The sequence below is a fragment of the Hypanus sabinus genome, chromosome 5, assembly GCF_030144855.1.
Source record: "Hypanus sabinus isolate sHypSab1 chromosome 5, sHypSab1.hap1, whole genome shotgun sequence".
Classification (NCBI taxonomy): domain Eukaryota; kingdom Metazoa; phylum Chordata; class Chondrichthyes; order Myliobatiformes; family Dasyatidae; genus Hypanus; species Hypanus sabinus.
Genome location: NC_082710.1, coordinates 146,618,273 through 146,645,899, shown reverse-complemented (window position 1 = coordinate 146,645,899; position 27,627 = coordinate 146,618,273). Strand labels below are relative to the sequence as shown.

Below are 27,627 nucleotides of genomic sequence, written 5' to 3'. Positions count from 1 at the left end.
GAAAGCAATGAGGTAGGCTACCATCAATGGTTAAAATAACTCCATGCATTTAAAATAAATCCGCAAAATGCTGGAAATAGTCAGCAGTCAGGTAGCATCTTTGGAGAAATTTACTGCTTCATCTTTCTTTCTCTTATGTTCCATTACCTACTGAATAGTTCTGGCATTTTACGTTTGTATTTCAGATCTCCATCTTCTGCCATTCTTTGTCCTTCAATCAGTGTTGAACTCTATGATTGACAGGTTTGTTGCTCACTCTGATTGATTTGTATTGTGAAGCTTCAATAATTTACCAAGACGCCTGGTTGGCACTGTGTTCAGTGCATAGACGGTTTTGCTCGCCTCTGGAGTTGCTGTTTACCACCTGTTTAGCAAATTTGCATATGAGGCCCTTTGGCCTATTGAGTCATAGTACCATTCCTCCACTTATTTCCTGCAAGCTACTTTCACATACTCATGTGCCAGTTAACTGCTCCTTGATGCTCCGATCACCAACATAATTACCAACTTGAATGTCTTTAGGATGTAAATGGAAACTGGAGAGCCAATGAAAGAAGTCAAATGCAACCTGCTCAAAGTTACCTTGGCTCAGTTCTGTGATCCAGTACCGGATTCACATGTGGGGTTTTAACACTGCAACATCGTGGATGTTACGAGCTAAACAAATCTCTAGGATTGACCTGTAGTCACCTGGAACTAATGGATAATCTCTCCGAGAAGAGCTGCTGAAATGAATCAGCCTGTACACACTTCTTGTGATCAATTGAACTAAATGGACATTTATAATGGACAGTTGTGGGTGGCACAGCAGTGTGGCGGTTAGCATAACAATTTACAGTCCCAGCCACAAGATCAGAAGGGTGGGGAGCTCAATTCCTACCCCTGTCTTTAAGGAATTTATATGTTCTCCTCATGGATACCCATGTTCCCTCCAGGAGCTCTAATTTCCCCCCACATTCCAGAAGGAAGAGGTTAGTAAGTTGTGGGCATAGTACGTAGGCATAGACTACATACTGAAGCATAGACACTTGTGGGCTTCCCCCAGCACTGTTATTTATTGATGCAACAACATTTTTCACTGAATAAATGGATGTATTGTACATGGGACAAATAAAGCTAACTTTTTAAAAAAATACTGTCTGAGGGAAGGTGAGTGCCCTGCCTGTGACTCACAGGGCAACTGTGAAAGCAGTAGGTGATGTTTAATCATATAAGCCCAGGGAGCTGACTTCATGGGGTAACCATGCAATCAGTCCTCGTCTGTGTTGGGTCTGTTCAGACCTGTGTACTTTTGTGCTTTAAGTCCTACTCTAGCTTTTCAAGTCAGCAGTAAAGCCAACTTTAAACATACTATGAATTGTTTTAGAAAATGGTGAAAATTACCATCTGTGAAGGTGTAGGAAACTGTCTAGGTGTAGGTTTAGGATAGCATTTGTGCTCTCTGATGTCATGGGAGATTGAATACACACCACTAGTCAGGTGTGGGTTCCAAGTACAGTCAGCTCCATTACCTCTCAATGCTGTAAATATATTGTGGTTTTCTGCATTCCAGATGATTGTTTGATCTGTAATTCAGACCACTGACAGATTGTACCGTTCTGAATTACTAAACTGGCAAATGAGGAGCACTGAATAAAGCAACTAGAAAGACAGGGCTGCAAAGAGGGGATCTTCAGTCTTTCACAAGACACATGCTGCAAATTTGTTTCCTTACAGTTTCCTTTCCAGAACCTACCACCCAACCCTCAGTACTGCCATTCCTTTAGTGCGAGGCTCCCTCAATTCCACCCCTCCCACAGTGTGAGGCTCCCCCAGTACCCTCCCTCCCACAGTGAGGCTCCCTCAGTACCACCCCTCTCACAATGTGAGGCTCCCCCAGTACCCTCCCACAGTGAGTCTCCCTCAGTACCCTCCCTCCCACCATGTGAGGCTCATTCAGTAACGATCCTCCCACTGTGTGAGGTTCCCTCTGTACTACCTGTCCCACAGTGAGGCTCCCTCAGTACCACCCCTCCCACAATGTGAGGCTCCCTCAGTACCTCCCCTCCCACAGTGTGAGGCTCCCTCAATACCACCCCTCCCACAGTCTGCTCCCTCAATATCACCCCTCCCACAATGAGGTTCCCTCAGTACCACCCCTCCCACAGTGAGGCTCCCTCAATACCCTTCCCCCACAGTGTGAGGCTCCCTCAGTACCACCCCTCTCACAGTGTGAGGCTCCCTCAGTACCACCCCTCCCAGTGAGGCTCCCTCAATACCACCCCTCCCATGGTGTGAGGCTCCCTCAATACCACCCCTCCCACAGTCTGCTCCCTCAATATCACCCCTCCCGCAATGAGGCTCCCTCAGTACCACCCCTCCCACAGTGTGAGGCTCCCTCAATACCCCCTCCCACAGTGTGAGGCTCCCTCAGTACCACCCCTCCCACAATGTGAGGCTCCCCCAGTACCCTCCCACAGTGTGAGGCTCCCTCAATACAACCCCTCCCACAGTGTGAGGCTCCCTGAATACCACCCCTCCCACAGTGTGAGGCTCCCTGAATACCACCCCTCCCACAGTGTGAGGCTCCCTGAATACCACCCCTCCCACAGTGTGAGGCTCCCTCAGTACCACCCCTCCCACAGTGTGAGGCTCCTTCAGTGCCTGCTTTCTCACAGTGTGAGGCTCCCTCATTACCACCCCTCCCACAGTGTGAGGCTCCCTCAGTGCCTGCTCTCTCACAGTGCATCTCAGAACTGCAGAGATAGCAAACACATTGGCTGAACCTTTTCATAACACACTAAAACTCCAGGAGGGTAGCAGAAGATTGGAAAACAGCCAACGTGATTCCCATGTTCAAAACAGGAGAGAGGCACAAGGGCGGGAATTACAGCCCAGTTAGTTTAACAGCTATTTTTGGCAAAATGCTGGAGTCAATAATCAAAGAGGAAATAGCAAGTCATTTCAAAAAACGGAGTATTATTAAACCCAGTTTATAAAAGGAAATGTTCGATAAATTTGCTCAAATCCTTCGTGGATATAACTACTGGAGGTGACTGTACAGTATTTAGATTTCCAAAATGCATTGGATAAGGGGCAACACAAGAAGCTGGTGAATAAATTTAGTGCAAATGGTATTGAGGGAAGTGGATGGAACACTGACTGTCTCAGAGTAAACAAATGTTGGAATAAATGTGCTCTTTTCAAATGAACGAAGTAACTAGCGGAGTACCCTCTGAACCTCAGTTTTTACTCCACAGTTATTCATTAATTTTATTTAATGATCCAGAAAAAGGAACAGTGTGTAGGGTTTTGAAATTTTCGATGATGAAATAGGTGGAAGGGCATATTGTTATAAGGATTCTGTGATTCTACAACAGGATATAGATAGACTGAGCGAGTGGGTAAAAGACCAGCAAGTAGAGTTTAATGTGGGGAAGTATGAGGTCATGTACTTTCGAAAGAGGAATCAAAAGTCTGATTACTATCTAAATGGAAAGAGACTGCAAATGAGTGACATTTGGAGGGATCAATGTGCTCTCGAGCATGATGCAGACACATGTAGCAGGCAAGTCCAACATGGCAACTGGTATTTTGGCCTTTGTTGCAAAAGATTTGGAGTTTAACAACTGGAAGGTTTTGTTGAAATTGAACAGGATGCTGGTGAGGCCTCAACTACAATATTCTGCACTGCTTTGATCTCCTTATATAAAAATAAACGTAACGTTGGTCACAGTCCCCAAAGGACATTCACCCTTGGGATGGGAGGGCTGTCCTACCAAGCAGACTAATAGCTTGGGTCTGTATTTTTTTGGAGTTTAGAGGAATGAGGGATGATCTGATTCAAATGTAAGATCCTAAGGCAGTTTGACGGGGTAGACGGGGAATGTTTTCGCTAATGGGGGATGTCTTGAACAAGGGAATACAACTAAAATTAAGGAGTCAACCAATTAAAACTGAAGTTTGTTCAGTTCTGGCAGGAGAGTGATAAATCTCTGGAATTCTCTGCCCAAGGATAGTAGAAACTGAGTCATTCTAAGTATTTAACACGGAGGTGGATAAATATTTTATAGATTGACGAATAGAGCGGTACGGGGAAATGGCAGAAAAGGGGAGCTAAGGCCAGCATTGTTCAGCCATGATCATCAGACATGAACTGATAACATTCTCTTCAAGATTGCTGGAAACTGCCCACTTCCAACAAGAGAAGGTCTAACCAGATACCCTGGCATTTAGTGGCTGAGCTCCCATCATGACCATGAGTTTCTGAGATTCACCATGACCAGAAACTCAGCTGGCCTGGTCATGGAAATACTTGTATACAAGAACAGGATCTCCTGTGATCAGTTACTCACCTGCATCCACAAGACAGGATAACGTGATGGATAATCTCCCATTGCCTGAGTGAGTGCAGTTCCAACAACTCTCAAGAAGCTCAGCACCATCCAGAAAAAAACACACACTTGACCGCCACCCCGACATGCATTTCTTCCCCACCACCAGTGCAAAGGCTGCAGAGTGCACTGCAATTACTCATCAAAAGGCACTTCCCAAACCCTCACCCTCTGCCACCGGGGAGGACAAGCAGGAGCAGGGAAGCATCACCACTCCAGTGTCCACACACTATCCTGATCTGGAAATAAATTGCCTTTAATAATGCTGGGTCCAAAGCTTGCAAATATCTCTCCAAGAGAAATCACGGAGAAGCTGAAGCAAAGGGCTACGGTTGCTCAAGATGGAAACTCACCACCATTTTCTCAAGGGCAGTTAGGGGTGGGCAATAAATGCAAATAAAGCCCATATCTCCCCAAAATAACAAAAGTAGTTCCCTTGGTGTCGTACTACCACAGTGTAGCACTCCCTCTGAACTGCCTCCTGATAGTTCAGAACATCCTCAGGACCATCCCTTGGTCTGACCTGCTCACAGTGTGATGCTCCTTCAAATACAGGTGTCCCCCTCTTACAAAGGTAGAGTGTTCCTACAAAATCTTTCTTAAGCTGAAATGGCATAAAGTGAAGAACCATTAATTTATATGGGATAAATTTTCGTAAAAGCGAAAAATCTTTTTGTAATGCGAAAACAGGTTACTAATGTAGGTCTTTTGTATAAGCGAAGTGGCGTAAAGTGAACATTCCTAAAGCAGGGAACACCTGTACCCCCTTTCCCACTGTGTGATGCTCCCCCGGTAACCTTCCCTTCCACAGTGTGACACACGCTCAGTACCAGCCATCCTGGTGTGACAATTCCTCAGTACTACCGGTCCCATAGTGTGCCCCTTCCACAGTGTAGCTTATCCCTTTAGTATTGCCCCTCCCACAGTGCTGTGCCACAGAAGCAGAGTCTCTAGCACTGAAGATTTTAGGAAGGGTTTAAACTTGCCACTTTCTAACAGAAGAAATGAAGCCCACACCTCTGGGGAGAGTCAGCAGTTACCTGTACCAAAATTCAAATCTGCTTCTGCTTATGATTGTATAACACAAGCTTCCAACCAATGCATGTTACAGAAGGAAATAAAAACCTACACGTCATAACATTGAAGCCTGAGTCACGTTTATTATGTTCAAAGGTGCCGTATGTTGCAGAGTCGCTGATTTTATTTTTTGCAAGGGAGTGGGTTGGGGGTTTAGGGTTTAATGTTCTATCTGCCGTTTTCCAGGCAGGCGATCTGTTAATTTTTGTACAAGGGTGGGGTTGAGGGGCTTGGGGTTCGCAAGTTTATTTCTTTTTCTTTCTTGTGCAGGCGGGGGGTTGTGGATGATGTCTTTTTTTCCCCCAATGACTTCCATGATTTTAATGTATTTCACGGCTATCTGGAGAAGACGAATCTCAGAGTTGTATTCTGCATGTATACTTTGATAATAAAATGAACCTTTGAGAGCTGCCAGTTAAATCCTGCCTGGTTTCTGACTGAACCAACTCCACTCACTTCGATACTCCCTCCTGCATCCAGAGAAGTGGCTGACAGCGAACTGTCCACTTTTCTACCTGTAATGCCCTGGTTAAGATTTTTACTGCTATGCTGTAGGTATTTCATTTTAGCAGTTCTGTAAGAGCAGTCTGTTCTGCTTTTAGCATGTTTTGGTTTCAGCTAAAAGATAAGGGGCTATGATGCTCAACTTAGGAAGGTCTTGTCAGCCAATCAGGATGGCATAATTGGAGGAAAGTTTGAGAGAGCAGGGCAGAGAGAGATTTGCGACAGACAGTATGGTTCACGTTTTTTGTTGGCAGGAGCTGCAGAGAGCATAGGAGGGAAGATGGATGAGGGTATCTTGGGAAGGAGCATCCCTGTTGTATGAAGTGCTTTGTGCAGATGAGCAATTCCAAGGAGGAAGGGCGCATACTCCCGAGAGCCTATTTGTTCGAGACAGATCTCCAGTGAAGCTTGGAATGTGTTATGTGCGCTTTTACACAGACTGTGAGTCCAGAACGTGAGTAAAAAGACAACTTCAAGATGAGCTCCAACGATGTACACATTTAGACTGCTTCAACTGTAATGGGCCCTTTTCTTTTTCCTACTAACTGTTCGATAAAGCTGGAATTTGTAAATATACTTTCTTTATAATTTTATGCTGTGTACGACTTGGTATTTCTTGCCAACCAACAACTGTGCTTGGGCAGTATTTACGCAGCATTCGCTCAAATCAGGTTTCTTTCGTTGGAACATCATGGCTGTTAGCGGGACCAGCAATGAGCCAAGTTTCCACACCAGCCCAGTGAGTGAGCTTCATACCCCAGCAGACAGTTTATTTCCTCTCTGTTGCAGATGGTCGAAACTCCTCTCATTCCCATGGCTACGGAGATTTAACTCTACTAGTCTGGAATATATCAACCAACCTGCAGATCACACCCAAGATGAACTCTTACTATGCTTTTGATAATTGGCATGGAATCATCCTAGGCGTAATGATTCATTAGTGCTGTGCCTATGACCATCACCCTGTTCTATGGTTTTGTCAATCAAAGAGCATGCTGCCTTCAACCTTAAATGAGTATAAGAAATGCAAAGTTAATTTGAGGAAATGCCAAGCACTTATCACAAACAGAAGACCAAAAACAAAATATCTATTCAGCAAGGCTTCCACTTACCAATAATTGAATCCCTCCGAAAGACATCTCTATCAAAAATATAAAACGACAGATGACGGAAGGTTCTTGGAATTTCACAATAGAAATCTTCACCATAAAAAGGGCTGAAATGAAATATTGGCCTTTGTTAGTTTATTTACTTTCGACTAGGGAATTAAAAAACACTTGGTCAGTTCTCATTTATAAATAGACAGCATTAGTAAACCTTCAGATTATATATGGGTTAGTAAGGTAGTGCTGTGAAGATCCTCACTGATATCTCAAAGAGCACATGTTCAAATTCCACAGCAAATTGGAGGATTAGAATTCAGTTTAAAAATTAAATCAAGGGGCTGGTGAAAGTGACCAGGCTGTGGATGGCTGTAGAAATCCGGCTGATCCACTAAATCCTGCTGGGCAGAAACCCTGCCAGCCTTATCGAGTCTGTGCCAATCTGTGACACGAATCACACAACAAAGCCATTAACTATTAACCACCCACCTAAAGAGCCAGCTGCATCAAAATTAGGGCAGCCTTTGGACAAAAAGTGGCATTCATTCCACTGATTGAGAATACACGGAAAGACAAAGAGCAGGAAGATAACTCTATGTGGAATAATGGGAATGTAAAAGGTAATCAGTCTGGAGTGATCGAATGACAAAGGATAACCAGTCTAGGGGGAAAAGATTATGATAATCTGTCTGGAGTGATGGAATAATGAAAAATGATCTGCCCAGAGTGATAGGATTGCAAAGCATAATCTGTCTGGAGTGATAGGATTATAAGGATAATCAATCTGGAGTATCATACAAAAAGTGCTGGAGGAACTCAGCAGGTCAGGTAGCATCTATGGAGAGAAATAAATAGCCATTTTTTTGGGCTTAGACCCTTTATGAAAACTGTTGACTGTTTATTTCTCTCTACAGATGCTGCCTGATCTGCTGAGTTCCTCCAGCATCTTGTGTGTGTTGCTCTGGATTTTGAGCATCAGCAGAATCGATTGCATCTACCCAGAGTGATGGAATTAGAAAGGATCATCTATCCGGAATGATTAGTTCTGCAAATGGAAACCGGAACAGAATGGTAAGATTGCAAATGATATGGAATCAAGTTTGAAAGGGCCACTTGCTGAAACATTTTTAGTTTGAATGGATAACAGCTGGAAACAGCTGTAAGGTAATTAATCTCAGTTTCAAGGGTCTGCAGGAAATGCAGTGCGTTTGATGCTTCAAATTTTCAGAATTACTTCCAGATGTCCACTGCTTGCTCGGTGCTTTTCTCCCTGAACTAACACACTGTACATCTCACGACATACAGTGGAATTGGCAACATATGGGAGGTGTGTGAACAGAAAAGGCCATTCAGCCCTACACTACCTCCCTCCAATGCACTCAAGAGGAAGTAGTCATGCACTATCATCTCGTCAGTAAACCCCTGTCAGTGCCGTACATTGCAGTGCAGCTTTATGCAATGTTTCGCAGCCAACTTGCTCAAGTAAGCTCCCAAATACTGCAATGACCAGCACACAAATGCTGCAGGAACTCAGCAAATCAAGTGGTATCTATGGAGAGGAATAAACAGTCGCTGTTTTGTGCCAAGACACTCCATTATGGAAAGGAAGTTTGCAGAGGCCAGAATAAGAATGTGGGGTAGAAGAAGGAGTACAAGATGGCAGGTGATAGGTGAGGGAAATGAAGTAAGAAACCAGGAGGGTACAGGCGGAAGAGGTAAAGGGCTGGAGAGGAAGGAATCTAATAGGAGAGGACAGTGGATCATTGAAGAAAGGGAAAAAGGAGGGGTGTTAGATGCAGGTAATGAGGTGAGAGGGTAACCAAAATGGAATTGAAAAAGTGAGAAGGCAGTGGGGGAGGGGTATAATTACCAGATGTTCAAAAAATCGATGTTCACGCTATCAGGTTGAAGGCTACCCTGACAAAATATGAGGTGTTGCTCCTCCAGCTTGAGTGTGTCCTCATTGCAACAGTAGAGGAGGTCATGGATGGACATGTCAGAATTGGAATGGGAAGTAGAATTAAAATGGGTGGCCACCGGGGGATCCTGCTTTTTCTGGCGGACAGGGCATGGGGGCATGGGTGCTTGGCGAAGTGGTCTCCCAATCAACGTCGGGTTTCATTGATATACAAGAGGCCACACCGGGAGTACCAGATATAATAGATGACCCCAACAAACCATGGATGTCCATCTATGAACGTCAATTTCTCAAACTTCCCCCACCCCTTCTCTATTCCCCATCCCTTTTTCCCTCTCTCAATTTATCTCCTTGCCTGCCCATCGCCTCCCTCTGGTGCTCCTTCCCCCTTTTCTTTCTTCCATGGCCTTCTGTCCTCTAAATTAGAGCCCCTCTTTTCCAACTCTGTATCTCTTTCACCAATCAACTTCCCGGTTCTTTGTCTGCCCCCTCCCCTCTCACCCCTCACCTTGTTTTCCTTCCTCCCCTCCCCCCACCTTCTAACTCTGACTCCTTGTCTGCTTTTCTTCAGCCCTACTGAAGGGGCTCGGCCCAAACGTCGACTGGCCTTTTTTCCATAGATGCTGTTAGGCCTGCTGAGTTTCTCCAACACTTTGTGTGTGATCTTATCTTTTGTACTCAATACACTGATTTATGAAGGGCAAAAACTTTCTTTATGATCCTATCTACCTATGTCGCCATTTTCATTGACTTATGGACCCACATTCCTGAATTCCTTTGTTCTATCACACTCCTCAGAGCCATACTATTCAGTCTTTAAGACCTACCCTGATTGGTCCTACCCAAGTGCAAGAGCTCACACTTGTCAGCATTAAATCTCATCTTCCATTTTTCAGTCACTTTTTTTCCAGCTAGTCATTATCATGCTGCAAGCTTTGATAGCCTTCACCATTCCACATCCATAATCTTGGTGTCATCCACAAATTTCCTGATCCAGTTTACCACATTATCATGCAGATTATTGATATTGATGTTAAAGAACAACAGACACTCAGCACCGATCCCTGCGGCACACCAATAGTCACAGGCCTCCAGTTAGTAAAGCAACCATCTACTCCCATCCTCTAGCTTTTCCCATGAAGCCAATGTCTAATCTAGTTTTACTACCTCATTCTGAAGGCCAAGTGTTAAAACCTTCTTGACCAACTTCCCACGCAGGACCTTGTCAAAGGCCTCGCTTAAAATCCATGCTGACAACAGCCATTGCCTTCCCTTCATCAACTTTCCTGGCAATATCATCAAAAAGCTCTCTAAGATTGGTCAGACATGACTTACCAAAGCCATTTGGTAAGGATTTACCTAATGTGGAAAAATATACTCTTTCCAGAAGCAGGGGGATCAGAAACAAAGTTCAGCAGCAAAAGACTTCTACTGTAGACGAAAATCAGAGTGAAAGGCATGATCAGTTAAGGTCAGCAGATTTCCCAACCTAAAGGGAAAAGTTACTCTGGGTTGGTTTTTATTATAATCTGGCACCTTCAGTACTGATACTGGTTTTACTAACAGAATCAAGTTTAATCTCACCAGCATATATCGTGAAATACCAGCCATTCATTACTTTTCCTAAATATCCAGATTGAACTGAAAACTTACATCTGCAGATCAATAGCAGAAGTCACCAGATTCTAATGAAGTAACCTGACCAAGTTAACGTCCACAGACATTGGTGGATACAGCCCAGTCCATCACAGGCCAAACCCTCCCCACCTTTACTCGGAGCAGTGCCACAAGAAAGCAAGGACACCCACCACCCAGGCTATGCTCTCTTCTTGCTTCTACCATTGGGCAGGAGGTACAGGAGTCTTAGGACGCCCACTACCAGGTTCGGGAACAGTAATTACCCTACAACCTGATGAAAAATCTCAGCCAAAAACACTGTTTATTTCTCTCCATAGATGCTACCTGCTGAATCCCTCTAGCATTTTATGTGTTCCTGAACCAGCATGGGTAACTTCACTCACCAGAACTCTGACTTGTTTTGTCAGCCTCCAGACTCACTTTCAAGAACTCTACAACTCATGTTCTTAGTATTATTTATTTCTTTTATTTGCACAATTTGTCTTCTTTTGCACATTGGTTGTTTGTCAGTCTTTGTTTATGTATAGTTTTTCATAAAATTCTATTGTATTTATTTTTTCTGTAAATGTCTAAGAAAATGAATCTCACAGCTGTATATGGTAATATATACATAGTGTGATTGTGTAGCGGTGTGCTACATGCAGCGCTAAAATTATGACGGAGTCGGTAACTGCAGTCGAAGGAAAAAACTTTATTCGAGATCCTCAGCCTCACTTTTAAGCCTCCCTCAACCTGCCCCCCGTGGTGCAGAGGCTCCAAAGCTCTGTGCTCGCAAACCCCCGTAGGCTATCTACTTGTGAGCCGGTTCGGATGTGCCAGGAAATGGGTCACCACATAACCCCCCGCTCCAGAACCGGCGATACACCCCCCAATGTCCACAGTCTGGGCCGGAACCTGCTTGGGAGGTCGGCCTCTGCGCCGAGGTGCCGGAAACTCGGCCGGTTGCGCCAGGTCCACATGGGCCGGTTTGAGGCGGTCCACCGTGAAAACCTCCTCTTTCCCCCCAACGTCCAGCACGAACGTGGACCCATTGTTCCGGAGCACCATAAACGGCCCATCGTATGGCCGCTGCAGCGGTGGCCGATGCCCGCCCCTTCGTACAAACACAAACTTACAGTTCTGCAGGTCTTTGGGTACGCAGGTCGGGTTCCGCCCATGCTGTGAAGTGGGTATGGGGGCCAGGTTACCGAGCTTCTCGCGTAGTCTGCCCAGGACTGCTGCGGGATCTTCCTCTTGCCCCCGTGGGGCTGGTAGGAATTCCCCGGGGACGACCAGGGGCGCGCCGTATACCAACTCGGCCGACGAGGCGTGCAGGTCGTCCTTGGGCGCTGTGCGGATGCCGAGTAGGACCCAGGGAAGCTCGTCCGCCCAGTTGGCTCCCTGCAGGCGGGCCATGAGGGCCGACTTCAGGTGACGGTGTAAATGCTCCACTAGCCCGTTCAACTGTGGGTTGTAGGCAATTGTGTGGTGCAGCTGAGTCCCCAAAAGGCTGGCCATAGCTGACCACAGGCTGGAGGTGAACTGGGTGCCTCTGTCGGAGGTAATGTGGGCCGGTACACCAAAGCGAGATATCCAGGTGGTGATCAGGGCTCGGGCGCAAGATTCGGAGGTGGTGTCGGTGAGCGGGATCGCCTCTGGCCATCTTGTGAATCGGTCCACGATAGTCAGGAGGTGTCGCGCGGAGCGCGACACTGGCAGCGGGCCCACGATATCCACATGAATGTGGTCAAAACGCCGGTGGGCGGGATGGAACTGCTGCGGTGGGGCTTTGGTGTGCCGCTGCACCTTGGCCGTCTGGCAGTGCATGCACGTTTTGGCCCATTCACTGACCTGTTTGCGGAGTCCGTGCCAAACGAACCTGCTGGAAACCATCCGGACAGTTGTCCGAATGGAGGGATGCGCCAAGTTGTGAATGGAGTCGAAAACACGGCACCGCCAGGCTGTCGGGACGACGGGACGGGGCTGGCCGGTGGTGATGTCACAGAGTAGGGTCCTCTCACCCGGGCCTACGGGGAGGTCCTGGAGCTGCAAACCGGAGACTGCGGTTCTGTAACTCGGAATCTCCTCATCTGCCTGCTGTGCCTCTGCCAGTGCCTCAAAGTCTACCCCTTGGGAAAGGGCACAAACAGTAGGGCGAGAGAGCGCATCCGCCACGACATTGTCCTTACCCGAGACGTGCCGGACATCCGTCGTGTATTCAGAGATGTAGGGCAGGTGGCGTTGCTGGCGGGACGACCAGGGGTCGGACGCTTTCGTAAACACAAAGGTAAGCAGTTTGTGGTCCGTGAACACGGTGAAGGGCCGACCCTCTAGGAAGTACCTGAAATGCCGGATTGCCAGGTAGAGCGCCAACAGTTCCCGGTCGAAAGCACTGTACTTGAGCTCGGGTGGCCGCAGGTGTTTGCTGAAAAACACCAGGGGTTGCCAGCGACCTGCGATGAGTTGCTCCAGCACCCCACCGACTGCAGTGTTAGATGCGTCCACTGTGAGGGCGGTAGGGGTGTCCATTCTGGGATGTACTAGCATTGCGGTGTTCGCCAAAGCTTCCTTCATTTGAACGAAAGCGGCGGCGGACTCCTCGTCCCAGGTAATGTCCTTGCTCGGACCCGACATCAGGGCGAACAGGGGGCGCATGATCCGGGCAGCTGAAGGGAGGAAGCGGCGGTAGAAATTGACCATACCTACGAATTCCTGAAGGCCTTTGATCGTGATGGGTCGGGGGAAGTGGTGGACCGCATCTACCTTAGCGGGCAGAGGGGTTGCCCCGTCTTTAGTAATCCTGTGGCCCAGGAAGTCAATGGTATCGAGTCCGAACTGGCATTTGGCGGGGTTGATTGTAAGACCGTACTCACTCAATCGGGCGCAGAGTTGACGGAGGTGGGACAGATGCTCCTGACGACTGCTGTTGGCTATGAGGATGTCGTCCAAATAGATGAACGCGAAGTCCAGGTCCTGTCCCACCGCGTCCATTAACCGCTGGAACGTCCGTGCGGCATTCTTCAGACCGAACAGCATGCGGAGGAACTCGAAAAGGCCAAACTGGGTGATGAGAGCCGTTTTGGGGACGTCGTCAGGATGCATCGGGAGTTGATGGTACCCTCGGACGAGGTCTACCTTGGAGAAGATCCGTGCACCGTGCAGGTTTGCTGCAAAGTCCTGAATGTGTGGCACAGGGTAGCGGTCCGGTGTGGTAGCCTCGTTCAGCCTGCGGTAGTCGCCGCACGGTCTCCAGCCTCCCGTCGCTTTGGGCACCATGTGCAGGGGGGAGGCCCATGGGCTGTCGGACCGCCGGATGATCCCCAATTCCTCCATCCTCTGGAACTCCTCCTTCACCAGTCGGAGCTTGAATGGGGGAAGCCGCCGAGCGCGGGCGTGGAGTGGTGGTCCCTGGGTCGGGATGTGGTGCTGTATGCCATGTCGGGGCATGGCCACTGTGAACTGCGGTGCCAGAACCAACGGGAAATCCGCCAGGACCCTGGTGAAGTCGTTGTCGGACAGCATGATGGAGCCGAGGTGAGGGGCTGGCAACTGGGCTGCACCCAGGGAGAACATCTGAAAGGTCTCGGTGTGTACCAGTCTCTCCCTGGGCAGGTTGACCAGTAGGCTGTGAGCCCGCAAAAAATCCGCACCCAGAAGCGGTTGGGCTACGGTGGCCGGTGTAAAGTCCCATGTGAACTGGCTGGAGCCGAACTGTAGCTGCACCTGACGGGTGCCATAGGTCCTTACTGTGCTGCCGTTCACGGCCCTCAGGGGGGGCCCCGGTGCCCTGCTGCAGGTGTCGTAACTCGTTGGAGGTAAAACGCTGATCTCGGCACCAGTGTCAACCAAAAACCGGCGTCCCGACCTTCTGTCCCACACATACAGGAGGCTATCCCGATGGCCAGCCGCCGTAGCCATCAGCAGCGGCTGGCCCTGGCGTTTCCCGGGAACTTGCAGGGCGGACGATAACGGCGGGCTTCGGCGCCCCACCGCTGGTGGTAGAAGCACCAGTGTTCATTGGGCCAGGGGTTGGCGGGCTCTGCGGCCGGGCCTGGACTGGTTTGCTGCTGGGAGCGTGGCTGGGAGATCTGTGCGATGGACGCCCTGCTCACCTTTTTGGCGTTCCACAGCAAGTCCGCCCGGGCTGCCACCTTCCGGGGGTCACTGAAATCCGCGTCGGACAGCAGCAGGCGTATGTCCTCGGGCAGCTGCTCCAGGAATGCCTGCTCAAACATGAGGCAGGGTGTGTGTCCATCAGCCAGAGACAACATCTCATTCATTAAAGCCAAAGGAGGTCTGTCGCCCAAGCCATCCAGATGCAGTAAACGGGCAGCCCGCTTGCGCCGTGAGAGTCCGAAAGTCCTGAGGAGCAGGGCTTTGAATTCCGTGTACTTGCCGTCTGCCGGGGGCGACAGTACGAACTCCGCGACCTGGGCCGCTGTGTCCTGGTCGAGGGAGCTCACCACGTAGTAGTAGTGGGTGTCTTCTGAGGTGAACTGGCGAACGTGGAATTGGGCTTCGGCTTGCTGGAACCATAGGTTCGGTCGCTGTGTCCAGAAACCCGGCAGTTTCAACGAAACTGCATGAACAGAGGCGGCGTCGGTCATTTCAGGTCCAAAAATCGTTTGGACCGTCGGGGTCACCAATTGTAGCGGTGTGCTACATGCAGCGCTAAAATTATGACACGGAGTCGGTAACTGCAGTCGAAGGAAAAAACTTTATTCGAAATCCTCAGCCTCACTTTTAAGCCTCCCTCAACCTGCCCCCTGTGGCGCAGAGGCTCCAAAGCTCTGGGCTCGCAAACCCCCGTAGGCTATCTAATTGTGAGCCGGTTCAGATGTGCCAGGAAATGGGTCGCCACAATTGCTCTTTTAAAAAGTTGGGTAGACTGATGGGCAGAATGATTTCCTCCTTTGCAGAACAATAGTGTGATTATTCAGTTCTGCGAAACTGCATCACAGACAATGCCACCATTTATTCCTATCCCCTATTGCTTCTGAACTGAGGGGCTTCTGTGCCTGGGCTGGAACATTTAACCAAATTCTCATGTGCCTGTAGCCAGGCCAGATACAGACTGCTGACCTCCCCTCTTAATGTAATGGTCACCACATAACAGTAGATTAGAAGACCAAAGGGCTTGGTTTTAATTAGCATGTCCTCAGAGGGGTGAGTGGCAGATATGTGGTAACAAAAATATATATGGTATATACTAGAGAAATTTTCCCTGTTCTTTGGGCTCTACTGTGAAAAAAGGTGCATGTGATTCATAAATAAAAATTCTCAGTTAAATTGATCAAAGCCCCTGATTGCAATATTCAATTACGTGAACAAAGGTTTGAGGGCTGAATACTTCTTTAAGACACTGTACAGGACAAGTATGGATAGTGGGAGGGAGCTCAGGAATGTTGATGAATCGAGCAACCTGATGATGAACAGAGAATGGCACAGTTGCATTGGGGGTTCGAGTAAATCCTTGCTACACCAGCAAATGGAAGAGTGAGGTTCAATTCCCACCACTGTCTGTAAGCAGTTTGTACGTTATTCATGCGACCATGAAAGATTCCTTCGGGTGCTCTGATTTTCTCCCACATTCCAAGGATGTACAGGTTAGTAAAGATCAGTAATTGTGGATGTGGTATGTTGGCACTGTATGTTTCAATGTATATGCGATAAATAAAGCTAGTCATTAATCTTTATCTTTAAAACCCCGGGGTTCCTCCACAGTCCTCTGAAAGTGGCAACACAGGCACTGAAGAAGGCAAATGGCATGCTGGCCTTCACAGGTCAGCCAAAGAATATAAACATTAGGTTGTTATGTTGCAACCTTACAAAACACTGGTTAGGCTGCACTAAGAGTACTGTGTGTAGATCTGATCACCACACTTTAGGAAGGATGTGGTTGTCCTAGAGAGAGAGTGTAGAGATGATCTACCAAGATGTTATTGGAACCCAATGGCACATGTCTCAAACAGCCTCTGACATTGAAGGCCAGCTCCTAGCCTTTATGTGGCTTAGCTACTAAGCCTAGTGGATCGGTTTCTACCGACAGAAAGGGCAAAGGTGGGTTATTAGCGCCTTAAAACCAGTCACTTCGAGCAGTTGGCGATCACAGCTCATCTAGGAGAAGGAAATCTTTGATCTCAAGCCTCTGCTGCCTTGCAGCTATGCCCACTCATGGAAAAGGTTTTGGGAGTTAACTCTGAGGAAAATACGGAGCTGGAGTCCCTAAGACTGTCTTACATTGAGTTCAATATTGACTGGCAACTTCTGTAATACTGTCGGTGCCAAACGGTATCGCCGTTTGCTGTTCCTTTGGACTCATCAACAACATGGAGAAAGGGAGCCTGCGACATGGCAACAAGCCAACTGTCCTGGCTCATGTATGCAGACAGCAGGAATACTACGTCCACGGTGGGACTCAAAATAAATGCCATGAAAATTAACTTTCATAGTCACAGAACAATACAGCATGGAGGGGGGAGAGGGTAGAGATGGAAGAGAGGGGAGGGAGTAGAGAGGGAGGGGGGTAGAGAGGGGAGGGGGACTAGTGAGGAGGAGTTAATGAGAGAGAGAGGGAGAGAGAGAGAGAGAGAGAGAGAGAGAGAGTGTGTGTGTGTGTGTGTGTGTGTGTGTGTGTGTAAGTAAATTAAATTGACCAATTAAGCGGCTGCCCCAGTTAGCCGAAGTTTAAACTGTTAATGTTTACAATAGTAAAAAAGGTATAAAATAGACAAACTACCATTTAACTGAGTAACAAATGATGTACTTTAAAGAAATACAGAACAAATTAAAACACTACCAATACTACTACAGTACTACAAAACCATTGATTAGTTCCTAATCGTTATAGATGTAGGAATTCCTCCAGTGTACCCTGCCATATTCTTTTAAATGACAGTAATTAAACAAAATCAGTGCAGACACCTAGTGCAGTTAACAAGTTGCCTCCATTGTTTTCCTGCATGAAGTAATGTCATAATCCAACAATAAATTTCCTGGTATGCTGTTTAGTCACTTCCTCAAGTTCAGATGTGTCATCTTCATCACTTTCCTCATCTTTCTAATTATCAAAAATCACTGCTGTTTGAATTGGTATCAATTGGCCCAAATGGGTAACACAGAGCACTCAGCTGACACTCTGAATAAACTGTGTGCTCTGAGAATAGTGTAGTGTCTTTTTTAAAAAAATTTATTTAATTCTAAAAAATTTTTTTGCTTCCCCCCCCCCCCCCCAATAGTGTAGTGTCTAACAGCCACAGAAGTGCGCACAACAGATGCTACTTAGAGATTGTTCGGCAACAGTCTCCTGTTCCAATTAAGCTTCATAGGGTCCCAAATAAATGAAGGAAATCCCAGCTATTTTCGATTAATTTTTGTTTTTTAAGAGTTGTCCTAAATAAGCAGCTGCCCTGATTAATCGATGGCCCAATTAACCAGAATCCAATGTATATAAAATTACATGAAATAATAGTTCTGACTAAATTTATTGGAGCTACCACCATTCTACCTCAGTCTCAGCGTAACTTTAATTGAACAAAGGGTCAACCTTCAAACGGGTCAGCCTCCTTGACTTTGCTCAAGACTCAGGCCCAGAGCTATGTGATATTTCAGAAGAATCCATGAGATATCCAAAACTGTAATTTTTCTCTCTCTGCCATTTCGACCAGCCCCATGCACAACTTAGAGGTAACATAGCTCCCAACATATCCTAACCCTTTGTGAAAGCTCCTTATATGATGTTATGTGCCAGTGATTCTGCTGCAAGTTAGTTTTTCATTGTACCTGAGCACACATGTTCCAGTACATACGACAATAAACTTGACTTTGACTCCTGCATTGCAATTAGCTGTGTCCCTCCTCTGAGTGTCCTTTCTCCTTGACCCTCCCCCCCAACTTTTCACTCATCCTTTTTGATCAGTCTGGTTATCATTGGGATCTTCTCAGCCACAGTGAAAATAGATCATAAGACACAGAAGTAGAATTAGTCCTTTCAGCCCTTCAAAGAATGTAGAGTTCTCCCAAGGCACTCCTCAGTTTGGCCCGTCAAAGTTGACCAGACTGACTTGGGACCATGCTTCAAACCATACTGCGATATGATATACAAGAGAAAATCTGGATGCTGGAAATCCAAGCAAAACATACAAAATGCTGCAGGAACTTAGCAGGCCAGGCAGCATCGATGGAAAAGAGTATAGTTGACGTTTCAGGCCAAGACCCTTCATCAGGATTCTTTTCCATAGATGTTGCCTGGCCTGGTGAGTTCCTCCAGCATTTTGTGCATGATATAATAATCTTTTAAGACAATGTGCTGTGTGTGTACACTGCTTTTGCGCCCCCCCCCCACACTGCCAGAGCAAGTCTTTCCTCGACTAAAAGATAGGTCGACTAAATCTCCTCTCCACTCAGCTTATAGTGAAGGAGCTACACAAACATAACGTGTTTGCCTAGCAACACCCCCAGATCATACATTCACCCCTTGTCCCTCAGATACTGACCAAACTCAACACCAAAATGGAAGAAGACAATTCAGCACCTTGAGTATGCTTCACATTATAACCACAGAACACTACAGAACAGAAACAGGCCATTCGGCTCTTCTAGTCCATGCCGAAACTTTATTCTGCTAACCCCATTCTTCATCCAGTCCATAACCCTCCAGACCTCTCCCATCCATGTATCTATCCAATTTATTTTTAAAACTTAAGAGTGAGCCTGCATTTATCACATCACATGGCAACTTGTTCCACACTCCCACCACTCTGAGTGAAGAAGTTTCCCCAAAACCTTTCCCCTTTCACCCCAAAGCCATGTCCTCTCGTATTTATCTCTGCTAATCTAAGTGGAAAGAGCCTACTTGCATTTACTCTGTCTATACCCCTCATAATTTTGTAAACCTCTATCAAATCCCCCCTCATTCTTCTACACCCTAAGGAATAAAGTCCTAACCTGTTCAATCTTTCCCTGTAACTCAACTCCTGAAGACCCAGCAACATCCTAGCAAATCTTCTCTGCACTCTATCAATCTTACTGATATCCGTCCTATAGTTAGGTAACCAGAACTGTACACAATGCTCCAAATTTGGCCTCACCATAACATCCAAACTCCTATACTCAATACTTTGATTTATGAATGCCAGAATGCCAAAAGTCATCTTTACAACCCTGTCTACCTGTGACGCCACTTTCAGGGAATTATGTATCTGAACTCCCAGATCCCTTTGTTCCTCCACATTCCTCAGTGCCCTGCCATTTACTGTGTATGTCCTACTTTGATTTGTCCTTCCAAAGTGCAACACCTCACTCTTGTCTGCATCAAATTCCATCTGCCATTTTCTGGCCCATTTTTCCAGTATTACTGTATCTTATTTCCTCACCTTGGTCAGTAACTTTTAATTTATTATCCAGTATAAATCCATTAATCTGTCTTGACATTTTATATGAATATCAATATTTTTACGGAAGAAATTCAAGATTCCCATTGCCTCCAAGGAGAGTTTCCTGACATCACCCCTGAGCGTTTGGCACTAGTTTCAAGATTCTGCCCTGTGTTTTGGACCCTAATATCTGTAGAGTAAACTGTTCCCTCTCAACCAAAACAAATCTTTCAGTCACTTTAACCTCCTGGGTTTGATCACCCTTAATCTTCCACTTTGGAGGGAACACGGGCCCAATCTGTACAGCAAATAGCCTGGGGCTGGAGGGGATCGAAGTTCTAAGACCTGCTTGGAAGGAATATTCTGGTGACTGGGAGTTGTGGCTCACAGCCAGCTGCTGCTAACCACTGTTCAGCTCACAGCAGTCCTCCCGAAAAATACACAAAAACTGCTCTCAGCAGCTCTTCACACAGATTCCAGTTCTATGTGCATGATAAAAAATGTGAGACAATCTTACTTTGGTTTCCCAATAGAAAACAAACAAAAGAGAACCGCGAATATTTAACTGGCAGAGCTGAAGATGTAATGCCTCTTTATGTGTTCGTCAAGGGAAACTCTTGTTTAAATGTTGGCTCCAAAATATCTTCTCGGAAGGAAGAGTGACAGGCAAAATCCCTAGTTTCATTCACTAAAGCCTCTAATGCTCAACTACAAAGATCTGAAGCTGAACAACAAATGGGTGATCAAGGAAATTAAAAATGCAGGGGCTCGGGCTGAGCTGCTTAATGCATGAAGTTGGCTCGCTGTGACCATTTAAAGCTGAATGGTGGGACACTTTCCAAATCTCCCCCTAATGCTCTGAGGATGACAGGTGATAGGATAACTCCTGCCTTCGTCAGACAAAGATTAACCAACTTGTTTGTGTCTCTCAACTCTAAGGTCTCACTCTGCCTGCATACCTGTTGAAGCAGCAGACCGTTCATCGAACAGCCAAATTAACAATCAGATTCAGGAGTGGACCAACAGCCTAGATTTAAAGAAGCTCTTTGCTTCCAAACAGAAGAGAGCCTCTCCAACAAAGGCTTCCCAACCCAGGTCCACAGACCCCTTGGTTAATGGTAGGGGTCCATGGCATAAAAATGTTTGGGAACCCCCGCTCTAGAATGAGTTCCCAACAGATAAGGTGGAGGCCATCTCTTGCTTTCAAGAGATCTTGTACCTTTCTGGGGCTGAAATTACATTATATGTAAGCGAAAGTCACCTGCTATAGCTGTATAGATCTTTAAGGTGGCAAACTCTCCCAAAGTGCTTCACATCATGGCATAGATCTGATACTAAGTCACCTCCCCATGGCAAACAGCATCTACAGGAGGTGCTACCTCAAGAAGGTAGCAACTAATCATCAATGAACCCTACCATCCAAGTCATGCCCTCTTCTCACTGCTACCATCAAGCAAAAGTTACAGAAGCTTGAAATCTACACCACCAGGTTCAGGAACAGCTACTTCCCTACAACCAATAGGTTCTGGAACAGACCTGCATAGTCCTAATCTTACCTCAGCAATAAAATAGTACGGACCACTCCTCAGATTGTGGTTCTTTTGCACAGAAGTTTTGTTTTGTGCAGATTTTCCCCCCACTGTTTTGTACAATTTATATACATTCTATGTTTTGCATTATCTAAACCTATGTGCTCTGATGCTTCTACACATGGGGTTTCCATTGTACCTGCACATCACCTGACATGACAATAACTTCAACCTGAATTGATATAAAATGCCGTTGGAGCATATAATTAAGTACGTAGCCAATAGTTAATTTTTGAGTAGGAGTAGAGAGTGTAGGAAGATAATTCCACTCATGGACATCAGATACCAGCACATAGCCAGTGTGTCAGTCAGATTCACACCAAGCGTGATTTTCCAGGCCAAAACATTGTTACTACATTCTCCCATTGATGCTGTCTGGCCTGCTGAGTTCTGCCAGCATTTTGTGTTTTAATTTTACAGGTACTTGTCCTTCACGATGAACATTCTGTGGAGTACAAATCAAGCACCTATACACATGTACACTCCCACTGTCTGAGACTCTGTGATAGGTTTGGAAATGGGAGATGGAAAAGGGACCCACTCCCAATTTATCTCCTGTGTTTTTGAAGCTTTGGATGGGAATGACCCTTTTCTGGAGCAGTGTGTTTCATGGCTGGTAAATATGCTCTCTAACACTCACATGGTCACCCATGCGTGATGGCCCATTAGCGTCTCTATGTTAGTAAACTGGAGGCTCAAATCCAAATAAAAGCCTATAATCCTGAAGTTCCCAAACTGGGGTCCACGGACACTTCAGTTAGTGGTAGGGTCCACGACACAAAAAAGGTTAGTAATCCCTGCTATAATCTATGCATTACTGAAGCCCATCCAGGTGATCACCAAAGATCCCATGGCACAACTAGTTTCTTCCAGGTATTTTCGCTAACATTTGTCCCTCACTGAACATCAGTAAAATTAATTGCCTAGTCATGGCTTTTTGTGGCAGCCATCTTTCCTACAATTCAACAATGACCACACTTTCAAATTATTTTGTTGTCTATGAATAGCTCTGGATATCCTGAGACTGTTAAAGGCACTTTAGAAATGCAATTCACATTCACATTTCTTATATTCTTCCTGGGTGCATAAGATGATATGCAATTAGAGTCATACACTCATAGAGCACTACAGCACAGAAAGAGGCCATTCCATGCCAAACTGTTACTCTGCTTAATCCCTTCAACCCACACCAGGATCATAGTCCTCCATACCTGTCCTGTTCATAAGCTTACCCAAACTTCTCTTAGTGTTGAAACTTGCATCCACAACTTCCACACTTGCAGCATTGTCTGAGTGCCTATAAATTGCCTACAAAACCTTGCAAACCACCAACCATTCTCTTCTGCCACCTCACCATGTGGTTCCCTTGGAAAGTCCATCTTTTCCTTCATCAGTCACACATTCGCCCATCCAAATATGAGTCTCGGCAGCCCTGTGACACTGTGCTAACATCAAACATTCTATCAGCAACCTATTTGTATAACCTGCGAAGGATCTTAATCACAGGTCAAACAAGGCCAGCATTCCAAACCAGTAAGCATGACGATAGAATCTCCAAAGCAATTTACAGAAAGATCAAATTTAGATAAAATTAGCTCATTCTTTAGAAAGCAGAGTTGTTTAATTAAAAGATAATTCCATTTAATCAAGTTACTTGAATAGACATTAGTTAAGTGACAGGAATGTGGTGAACGGGACAAGTCATGACTCAGAGGGCTGCACCAGCACCTCTGAATCAAAAGGCTATGGCTTTGCATTTAGCTCGAGAGATTTGAAGAAAGAAAATCTAAGCTCATATCCAATGCGATATCGAAATAATGCTCCACTGTTAGAGATACAGCTTTCCATTTAAGAGGCCTCATTTTTCCTCTCAGCTGGATGTGAAAAGATGCATTACTACGAGAAACCATATTATGCAAATGATCTCCTCCTCTGTCATAAAACAATTATTTATTCATTGTTGCATTTCTCTGTGGAATTTTGCTGTGTGAAAATTGGTTTCCACTACATCTCATGAAGATGCGTTGGGAGATTGTTTAGGTGCTACAGAAATGCAATCCTTCTCTTGTTCCTTTATGAACCAATGTAAATACTCAAAGATATATCATTTCTGTCTCATTCCAATTGAGTGGTGCACAGAGGCTTAGCCACGAATTGATTTCCAAGTATCACTTCAACTACATATAGGAGTTCACATTCTGGAGGCTCAGACACAATAGTCATGAGTTTAATCCCTTCAGTTAAGGTGGTGCAGTGCTGCATTCCACAATGTGCTGAAAATTACCTTACCTCTTTTATTTCACCTTGCCAAGATCTGTAGTAGTTGTCCATCTCAAATTGCTCTTGAGCTCAGTGGATGGGCAATAGCATCACAGAAAACAGAGATGGTGTATATGGGGGCTTTTCAGGCCAGTAGAATGTAACTGGTGGAGAACCTTCTTGATCAGTTCTTGGCCCTCAATTGCTTACTATTTACATCAAGATTGCCAAGTTTGTTGATGATAAGAAAATAGGTGGAACAACATGTGTTGAGGAAACCATGATCCTCCAGTGGGATATAAATAGATTGCGTGATTGGGTGAAAATCTATACGTGGGGTTTAAAGACTGGAAGTGTGAGGTCAGGCACTTCGGTAAGGAAGAATCAAAAGGCAGATTATCCAAATAAACAGAAACTGCAAATGAGTGTCGTTCAGATAGATTTAGGTGTTCTATTATAAGAATCACTAAAAATTAGCAGGCAGGTCCAATGAGGCAAAGAGCTGTCTGGTCTTTACATTGCGCAGGATTTGGAGTTTAAGAATTCTGAGGTTTCGTTACACTTGTACAGAGGGTTGAGGAGGCCACACACAGACTAGGTCGCCTCACCATAAAAAGGGTATAGTAGCACTGGGGGTAGTCGAAAGGAGGTTCACTGGGTTAATTCCCGGGTTGACTGGGTGGACCTATCAAGAGGGCCTGGACTATCTGGGCATGTGAATTTTGAATTTAGAAAGATGAGGAGTAATCTTTTGAAAATGTGTAAGATTCAGTTTGACAGAGTAGAATCTACCTGGTAGATTTTTGTGTTTCAATGGGGGAGTCTTGAACAAGGCAATGTAATTTCAAGGAAAGGGGCTGATAATTTAAATCTGAGGCATGTAAGAATTTCTTTTGAGCCTCTGGAATCCTCGGTCTTGGAGGGTAGTAGAAATGGATCATTAGAAAATATTTAATGTGGAGGTGGATAAATCGAAGAACAGAGGGGTACAGAAAAAGGGCACTGGAAAGGTTCAGCACAGACCAGCCTTGGTTATATTAAATGATGGGGACAGCTCGAAGGGCTCGGTGTCCTTGTGTACTCCTCTAACAGTGTATGCTCTGTCCACACTACAGAAACAAATGACATTGCAGCTGTGTTTCCAAAGAACAGCACTTCAGAACCAGTTTCACCTGCTAATGGGAACTGGCACAGAGACATTTAAAACTCAAAGTAAATTTATTATCAACATCCATACCTATATATGTCTCCATACACTACCCTGAGATTCATTTACTTGTGGGCATTCACAGTAGATACAAAGAAACACAATAGAATCAATGAAGAACTATACACAAAAGGAGACGAGACCTGCATAAATTGAGACACAGGGCAGGCTTGTGGGACCAGCTCTTACTTTGTGTTCTTAATTGTCAGCTCCATTGTAGTGGGTCAAGGATCACATAAATATTAAAACATTTTCATTTCCCCAGAAATGCCAAACTATTGAGATGAAATTAAAGCTCAGACACATTAAAACACGTACCATAACGATTTCTCCACTATTTTGGTCCGAAATACCTCCTCTTGATCCAGATTGACTGTGCAGTAGCAGTCCCTCATCTTATTTGGCCCTGGATAGGGAGGCATGTTTTTTGCTTCTCCTGCAAGGCAAGAATAAGGGACAGGTGACTGACGGTGAAAGCATAATAACTAAAGCAGCTCATTCTCTGAAGAAATCTGCAAAGAAATCCCCCCCAGCTCAGATACACAAGTCACCACTATTGTTTTCAATCTGTCTCATAACACAAACTGCCTTCAGTTACTCTTACACACTGGGAGATGGCCTTTCAGGGTTACATTCAACAACTTCTACCATTACTGTATGGTTAGTGTGTCAAACATCTCCAGGCTGACAAAGAAGTTTAAGCACTACAATTGATTGAAAGCTTCATCAAGGGGGTCATTCCCTCAGGTCTCAAAGGAGAAAGAATTGAGATGGAGGAGGGAATCTGGAACTAAGGCCCTCAGCCGTCAATGACAATGCAGGTAAAAAACAGAGAACCCCACCCCAGGCTGGAACTGGAGGTGTGCGGGATTATGTAGGATAGCAGACTGCAGACAAAGGGAGGGGTAAGGTCAAGAGGGCATAGAATCTCTGAATATCTGAATACGTTTCACAGCTGGTGCAGTAGTTTCTATGTGCAAGCACTGTTGCAATGCAGGAGATAACTGAGACAGTTTGCACACACCAAGCTCCCACAGACAGCTAGATATTGGTAATTAACAGAGGAGAATTCCCCCCCCCCCCTTCTGTAAATGGTACAAGATATCCTCTACGTTGATCTATAAGGGCAGATGGGGCTGTGCTTCATTATGTCACCTTAGGCAAGGCACTGCTCGAGGCTGAATAAATCCAGCACCTCATTCTCTTGTGTGGAGAAGTTCCTATAATTCACCATGCTCTGGGTGAAGAGATCCCTTATTACTGCACTGAAGCAACAGCCTACATTGTCTTCAAGAGAAGAAACACCAGTTTTCCAGGGATGTATGCCAGTCGGACACTTAGGGTAGGGGAAAAAATTGAATCCATTTTGTCATGGAAATGGAACTTCCATGTATTTTTAAACCTGTCACAAAATAGCGACACAGTCGGCGGCACAATGGACAGATATCTTTCAACCCCACTCCCTAGAATGCAGGAGCGGCTGACAGTGTCCCCTTGCAATGGGGCTTAAATGGGTCAAACAAGCCAATGGGATCACAGAGCCTTGAGAGTAGATGACTTTCAATATAAATCAAGCATCTGCAGTCCTTTGAGGCTGTCTGATAAAATATGCCAGCAGCAGGCCTCATCCTCAAAACTGGTTCTGCTGGCCCAGATCAGATGAATCATTATTAACAGTCCTCACTAATTATGCTCATTTCTAGTGCACTGCTCCTGGGCATTGGGTGTTCCCATACTAGGCTGTGCTGCAGCCACTGTGATCTTCCAGTAAGGAAGTCGAGGATCCAGTTGCAGAGCGAAGTACAGAGACCCAGGTTTTGGAGCTTTTTGATCAGAACTGTAGGAATGATTGTGTAAAACATTGAGCTGTAGTCAATAAACAGCAGTCTGATGTAAGTGTTAGTATTGTACAGGTGATCCAAGGCCCTGTGAAGAATCAATGAGATTATATCCACTGTAGACCTATTGTGGCAATAGGTCCTTGCTTTGACAGGAGTTGATTCCAGCCATAACCAACCTCTCAAAGCATTTCATCACCATTGACATGAGTGCCACTGGATGGTAGTTATCAAGGCAGTTCACCCTGTCCTTCTTGGGCACTGGTATGATTATTGCCCTTTTGAGAAATTCCGACTGTAGCAATAAGAGCTTGAAAATGTCTTTGAACGTACACGCTAGTTAGTTGACACAGGTTTTCAAAGCCCTGCCAAGTACAAGGTACCCCAGCTGGGCCTGTCGCCTTGCAAGGGTTCACCATCCTTGAAAGGCGTTCTGACATTGGCCTCCGAGACAGAGATCACAGAGTCACCAGGTGCTGCAGGATCCTCACAGCAGTAGCTTTTTTCCTCATCTCCCATTGAAAGCATGCATAAAAAGGCATTGAGCTCATCTGGGAGTAAAACATCACTGCCATTCTGTTAGGTTTCGCTTTGTAAGAAGTAATGGCCTGCATGCCTTGCCAAAGTTGATGTCCATCGATTCCACCTCCAGCCTCATTCAGAGTTGTTATTTTGCTCTTGAGATTGCCTTCTGTAAGTTGTATCTGGTCTTCTTGTATAGTCCTGAATCACCAGGCTTGAATGCCACAGATCTAGCCCTTAGCAGAC

General features: G+C 45.8%; 1 protein-coding gene across 2 annotated transcripts in view; it reads right to left on the bottom strand.

Annotated features, from left to right (window-relative positions):
- The window catches only part of rasa3 (RAS p21 protein activator 3), a 165,221-nt gene that overhangs the window by 57,800 nt on the left and 79,794 nt on the right, over positions 1-27,627 (bottom strand). For both annotated transcript variants that reach the window (XM_059970552.1, XM_059970553.1), the window contains 2 exons: positions 25,340-25,457; positions 7,067-7,170 (listed from right to left, as the gene is read on the bottom strand). In XM_059970552.1, the coding sequence (XP_059826535.1) occupies positions 7,067-7,170; positions 25,340-25,457 (222 nt within the window). The remainder of the gene's footprint in view (positions 1-7,066; positions 7,171-25,339; positions 25,458-27,627) is intronic.